The sequence below is a fragment of the Amphimedon queenslandica genome, unplaced genomic scaffold, assembly GCF_000090795.2.
Source record: "Amphimedon queenslandica unplaced genomic scaffold, v1.1 AMPQUscaffold_13348, whole genome shotgun sequence".
Classification (NCBI taxonomy): domain Eukaryota; kingdom Metazoa; phylum Porifera; class Demospongiae; order Haplosclerida; family Niphatidae; genus Amphimedon; species Amphimedon queenslandica.
This window is the reverse complement of record NW_003546416.1, coordinates 145,414-151,702: the sequence shown is the minus strand read 5'-3', so window position 1 is coordinate 151,702 and position 6,289 is coordinate 145,414. Positions and strand designations below refer to the sequence as shown.

At 37.8% G+C, this 6,289-nt stretch overlaps 2 protein-coding genes across 3 annotated transcripts in view; one reads left to right on the top strand and one right to left on the bottom strand.

Moving 5' to 3' along the window:
• Positions 1-554: 554 nt before the first annotated feature.
• Positions 555-5,223, bottom strand: LOC100639490 (calcium homeostasis endoplasmic reticulum protein-like). 2 transcript variants are annotated; one of them, XR_002185261.1, is made up of 20 exons: positions 5,166-5,223; positions 4,906-5,124; positions 4,688-4,851; positions 4,560-4,636; positions 4,435-4,512; positions 4,331-4,361; positions 4,133-4,210; positions 3,999-4,088; positions 3,866-3,950; positions 3,723-3,824; positions 3,165-3,679; positions 2,985-3,118; positions 2,250-2,375; positions 2,161-2,190; positions 2,057-2,110; positions 1,817-2,005; positions 1,697-1,755; positions 1,476-1,652; positions 1,002-1,365; positions 555-864 (listed from the first exon to the last, which is right to left on the bottom strand). XR_002185261.1 is itself a non-coding variant. In XM_019997919.1 (19 exons), the coding sequence occupies exons 1-19, from the start codon at positions 5,194-5,196 to the stop codon at positions 1,355-1,357; spliced, it is 2,250 nt and encodes a 749-aa protein (XP_019853478.1). In that variant the 5' UTR covers positions 5,197-5,223; the 3' UTR covers positions 555-1,354. The 2 variants fall into 2 exon arrangements, 1 of the variants encoding a protein (XP_019853478.1); XM_019997919.1 differs by having other exon boundaries at positions 555-1,365.
• A 1,021-nt stretch (positions 5,224-6,244) lies between these two features.
• Positions 6,245-6,289, top strand: part of LOC100639363 (glutaryl-CoA dehydrogenase, mitochondrial-like) — a 2,618-nt gene continuing 2,573 nt past the window's right edge. Inside the window, exon 1 of the mRNA XM_003387394.3 lies at positions 6,245-6,259. Coding sequence (XP_003387442.1) covers positions 6,245-6,259 — 15 coding nt within the window. The remainder of the gene's footprint in view (positions 6,260-6,289) is intronic.

The window sequence follows — 6,289 nt, the reverse complement described above, 5'->3', positions numbered from 1 at the left end:
ATAGCAAAAAGACTTCTACTCTAAATAGACTGACCTCTATATCAGCAGGCGCTCCGTTTAAACAGTTACCCATGGCTCTATTTATATGGCTAGTCTCTCTAAACAAGAGCGGCTAATTTGTTATTGAGTGAAGTAAGACTAGGAGATAACAAAGCCACAACAGAACATCATAAGTGTTGAGGGGTGGCCCCTGCTAATTAAGGCTGGGTGGGGGCAGGAGAAGAATTTATGTAGCTGCTCCATTTACATGTTTGCTTGTAAATTTGTCCCCACTCTGTGTTCAGTCAATACAGCATTAGTTGGATCCATTAGTGGAGATGCAAAGGACTAGTTTGCTTGCATGGATAGTTATTTGCAAAACAAATCACATGCTGGGACATCAAAGTCTAAATACGATTAGGCCATACATCAAGCAAACAGGGCGAGAACAAGTGTTTTATAGCTGTAAATGGACGATGACATATATGTGAACCAACGAGTTTGGAATTGACTTTTTACCGAAGCATCGTAATCTACTTAGAAACACGACTAGGTACTAAACCTCAACTGACATATTACAAAATTCAAATATTATAGGATACTTTTTAAAATTTAAATTTCAAATAAAGCTAGCAGCATAAGATAACACTTGCTATTTTTGAATTGCAATTGCAGCTCAAAAGTGATGTACATGCTTTGTTATCTCAAGTTACAAAAGGTTATCTGTCTTTAATTACCTTTCTGTCAATCTTGACACAGTACGATACTAGAAGTACTACAGGAAGAAGTATCAGGATAGGATAGAGTATCCATAGGAAAGGATACTGGTTCAAAGTTTGAGTGAAATTATCAAATATCTTCATGATGGGGTCACCACCTCTTTTTCTATTTTCATAAATCAAAATATTACACATTATGCATATATAATAATTATTATCATTATTTTTAGAAGACAAATGAGTTTAGTCTACAGCTCAATGAAGGTGCCACCTCGCCTTAGCAACGAATAAAAGAACATTTACCTTTTCAAAATAGTACTTCTAAATTGATTTTTAAAAGGAGCACACAGATCTCCAAAGCTGCTAAAAATAGACCCCAGGGTGTCTGTCCTTACCGCCTCTAAGCCGTAGAAATGTTAGGAATGACGCGTCTTTCCTCTGGAAAATATCTTAGCAACAGAGAAGAAGCTGTATCTATGCTGCAGCATGCAAAATTAGCACCTCAGCCCATCCTTGGACAATGAATAATTAATTTAATTAATTACTGTATTATCATCATTATCATTATAGTACATGAATAAAATTAATAATTTTAATCTCCAAAGAGAACATCATTTTCTTCTTTTTGGTTCTGGGAATATGCGACCCCTTGGAACTTAGGGAGGTCCTGAAATTGGCCAATTATGTTAATAATAAAATAAAAAATATAAAAATATTTGATGTACATGTAATTTTGAGTTACAATACTTGCTCTCTCTTTCTCTCCCTCTCTCTCACCTGATGGAGGACGTCTGTTATAAGTATAACTTTTAGAGCGTCTAAATTGTTCAAACGGATCATTATTCTGTGCCATGCCAACTCCAGCAAACTGCTCAGCTTTATTCCTAACTTCACCGCCTTTTATAGGAGCTTGAATCCCTTGCTCTTTGGAACCAAGCCCCGCCCCCTCCCAACCTAAAAACGACAATAAAGTGGGCGTGGTCTAATAAGGGGCTCACCCATTCTCTTTAGCATCTGATGTCCAACGTTACCTTCCGTCAATTGGCCTAGTTCTTGACTATACAAAAGAACATGTACATGTAATTTACATTAATGTCGCCATGTTTATTTATATGTACCTTCCGGTTGTTATAGGAGCTGAAGGTTGTTGTGGTGGTGGTTTTCTTCGAGAAGATTCTTCAATTGTTGGAGTTTTGGGGGAGGGGGATCGAGAGTAGCTCCGCCTACTTCCTCTGCCACGCCTTCTCCTCCTCCGATGAGGTGACGGTGAACGACTGGACGAGGAACTTGAGTCGCTTGACGGAGAACTACATGTACATGTACATGCATTAAAATTTAATTAATTAATGAATTGTTACCGTGACGACCTCCTTCTTGATCGAGGAGGAGGTGAAGGTGACAATGAAGAAGATCTAATTTTAAATAATAATTAAATAAACTTTTCTCTCTCTCTCTCTCTTACCTTCTCCTTCTTCTCCTTGGAGATGGGGATCTAATGAACAAGTACATGTACACATGTAAAATGATGTATATACATGTAGTACACTTTACCTTCTTCTTGGCGGCACGTTCCGTCTGGTATTTCCTCCTCCTCCTCCTCCTTTGTTCTTCAAAATGTCTTTAGCTTTCATCTTTGCATCGTAAAAGTCAAGCAAAGCCTTAGCCTCCCAACCATCTCTGTTAAAGAAAAGATGATAACAACATGAGCAATTGTAATATACAGCAATCTGTATGGTCTATAATAATAATAGCCCATGGTTTTTTCTTTTAAAAATGGCTCCAAAAAGACCCCCCATTTTTATTACATTTTCTGTTACATATTGATGTCTTTATGCTGTGTAGAAAGTTTGAGGTGATTCCGACTTCAATTTTTCAAGTTACAGCCATTTTAAGAAAATGCCAAAATTTTGAAAAATACCCAAGGCTATAGCCCATGGTTTTTTCAGAAAAATGACTAAAAAATGACCCCCAATTTTTATTACATTTTCTGATACATATTGATGTCCTTATGCTATTTAGAAATTTTGAGCTAATTCCGACTTCAATTTTTAAAGTTATGGCCATTTTTAAGAAAATGTCGAAATTCTGAAAATACCCAAGGCTATAGCCCATGGTTTTTTCAGAAAAATGACTAAAAAATGACCCCCATTTTTTATTAAATTTTCTGATACATATTGATGCCCTTATGCTGTGTAGAAAGTTTGAGCTGATTCCGATAAGAAATTTTCAAGTTATGACCATTTTTAAAATGGACCAATTTTTGAATACCCTATTCTTTTTCCTTACTGGTTTCTTGTCTTCTCTTCAGTCGGTGGTTGGTAAAACTCCTCCACTGCTTTAATGAGTCTTTCGGTCGGAGGAATAGGAGGAGGAAGAACAACATGCAGTGGGTTGAGTGGGCGGTAAGAACTCTCGTGAAGCTGCCGGAAATATCGAAAAATACTCATAATTAGAATCAAGACTTACCGGTACTAGTGGTATCATAAGACCAGCTGGTAAATCAAAATATGGTAAATGAGGTGGGCGGGGACCCTGTGGCATAGGGGGAGGCGGTCTTGGCATGAAAGACCGATCAGGAGGAAAGGGAAATGGGCGTGGTCCCTGAGGAGGCATGGGGTGAGAGGGGTGTGGCATGTTATCCCAAGAAGTGGGAGGCGGCTGATGATTGTAATCAAATACTTGCACGCCTTGAAAAGGAGGTGGGTGTGGTTCCAATCCATGCTCCGGAGGGCGTGGCATAAAAGGAGGATCTTTGGATGGAGACGGTTTGCCGGTAAAAGCGGGATCAAGTGGGTGTGGCTCCGATAATTTTTGATGATTATAATCAATACTTTCAATAAATTGATTATCAGGAGGTGGGGGTGGGGGAATGGGCGGAGTTTCAAATAAAGGCGTCGGTTCGTTAGGAGGGGGAATGTGTGGGTGGGACCAATGAGAGGGAGGGGGAGGTCCCCAGGGAGGACGAGAAGGAGGAAGATAATCTAAAAATTATTTATAAAAAATCAATTTTAATTATTAATTAACTTGGAGGAGGAGGAGGGTGATCCCAAGAAGGCGGAGCTGGAGGAGGTGGAGCTTGTTGCCATGGAGCTGGACCAGGATGTGGAATTGGAGGTGGAGCTTGGTCTATGATTAATTATTTATAATTAATGTTCTACGAGACTCACTCATTGACTGCTGCATCCACGGAGGAGGAGGGGCAGCCACACCCTCATTTACAATAGGGGGCAGAGCAATAGGTGGAGCTTTAGGCTAAATATCACATGACACAATAATAATAGCAAGACGACTGTCACTTACTAATGAAGACTCAGGTAGCTTCAATAAATCTTTAATTATCGAAATTTTTCCTTCGCTCAAATATTTCTGACTCTCCCATATATTCAGAACCTGCAAAATCGTGAAAGGTTGACCACACCCATTTAATTAATCACCTTAATGAGAGGGTCACTCCTGCTGGGATCAGACGAAAAAACATTATAAAATATTTGAACAACAACCGTTTCTAGAGCCTAATAATAATAACGATGAAAAAAACAAAAGAATATTAGAAAATACTCATAATAAATAAAATATCAAATAAAATATTTAGTTATGTTCATGTATATACATGTATTTATGTTGTATTTTACTTGTTTTAAGTCATGAGCATCTTTTCTGAAACTAAAAAGAAAAGAAGAGAGAGCAAGGTATACATGTACATGTAATTATAAGATAATAAGGTTTATGCATGTACCAGTGATATAGTATGTCATTAATGAGGTAAATGACATGAAGTTTATGAGAGAATTCAATATTAGGAGAATCCAACGTTCTAAAATAAAAATAAAATAAAATAAAGAAGGAATCGAAATATTGTACCTTCTCATTATAAAATGTGCCATCTTTCCACAATCTTCCTCAGTCTTTGAATGGCTACAGACCCAACCTTTACTGCTCTATTATCAAAAGGGGAGGGGCTTAACCACAGACTCCACCCACAAACTCACGGCCATTGATTCATTGGTACAGGAATTCATGACTGGGCTAATGACTGATTGGAATTCTCTTTCCAGTGGATCTGTGATGACCGCAATGTCCACCTGCTCCTTTAACTTTGTTTGATGTAATGACTCAAGCATCGATTCAATATTTTGAGAAGAAGGATGAAAACCTAAAAATAAAATTGCATTTTTACAATTCCGATCATTTTTAATTTTATTTTTACTCGTTGCGCTAGTCTCCGATGGAGTCACGTGTTGATCACGTGATCCACCTTCCCTCTCTGCTTTCACTTTCCAGAGGTAGTAGGAGTGATGGTCTCCTCCATAAAGAAAACTGAACTTTGGGTTGCTTTGTTGTTTCTTTTTCGTCATGGCCTCAAACTCTGGGCCATTCCGAGCAACAAAATTTGCCAGTTTATCAATAATATTTTTTGTCTCAGCATCTGGAGGGAAAAATGAAATTTAGGGAAAGAAAAATCAGTACCTTCTGGAGGAGCTGGAGGATTATCCGCCATTTTGACTTCACGTGTTTTGTGGGTGGGACTTATGGTTATAAAAATCATTTGAGTCTAAAGGATTTATTTATCATTGATAATTCTGTAAACTACAAATAGTGTTTTATCATAGTAGTATTTATGATTTCATCTAGCTCTATTCAGTCTAATATTCAAGATCGTATAGCCAATGCAAACAATTAAATCAAAAAAGATCTACTTCGGCCACAAACAAAGATATAAATCTAAATAGAAATTCTATTATTGATTCACACTTAAATTTTCAAATTCTTCATCTACTTCGGTTTCTCCTGGAAAAACTGCAGTGGTTGGACATGTCACAGTAACTCCATAACGTGTCAAATGGTCAGCTGGATCAATCAATTGCGATGTCTCATCTACTTTTTCTTCCTTACGTTCCTTCACCACTCTCCGTTTTCTGAAACAACACTTCAAGCAGCGCCATTTCCTTAAATTTTCTCTGATGAGTTTACAAAGGGACAAAAGATATATGAAAGTGAAAATTGGCGCAAACCAACCCCAAGGAGCAGTTCCAGCATGAGCGTAGAACATCCACTTGACGTAGTGGCCTTTGTGAGCTGCCTGGTACATCCTGTTAGCGATTGCAAAAAAAGATAAAAATTGATATGTAATGGGATAAGCAATTAATGGCAACGTTTGCTTGAGAGCTTTCCTATAATCCAGTGACGTTGTGTTTCTGTATGCTCTTTTGCATAATGTTATTGCAATAACTACAAGAGCAATGTTGTTTAGAATCAATCCAACAATCAACTCTCCATACCAAACTGCATATACTTCAATTGCTCCTTCTTTGTTATGCGAACAATCTTTGTTATAGAGTCTTATCCAGCACCAAGAGCCTGATATGCCATAATTATTACCCACGAATGGTATCCACACAACAAGCAAGGGAAATATCCACGGAAATAACAAATAAAACGGTTCCATTTTAGCCAATTTCTGGAATAAAGACGGAAAAAGGACCATACTTGTCAAATGCAATGTCACCATTAAAGTGGCAAGGAGCATCACCCATGCTAAGTACATCATGAAAAATCCTTCAGTAATACAGTCATCAACGTACTCCCCGTTT

Bases quoted from the DNA above. Each gene is read 5' to 3' on its own strand.
- LOC100639490 (XM_019997919.1), bottom strand. From the start codon at position 5,196: ATGGCGGATAATCCTCCAGCTCCTCCAGAAG. The intron at 4,513-4,559 runs GTACAATATTTC...TTTTTATTTTAG, and splicing joins GCACATTTTATAATGAGAAG to AACGTTGGATTCTCCTAATA. The intron at 1,756-1,816 runs GTACATATAAAT...TCTTTTGTATAG, and splicing joins GCTCCTATAACAACCGGAAG to TCAAGAACTAGGCCAATTGA.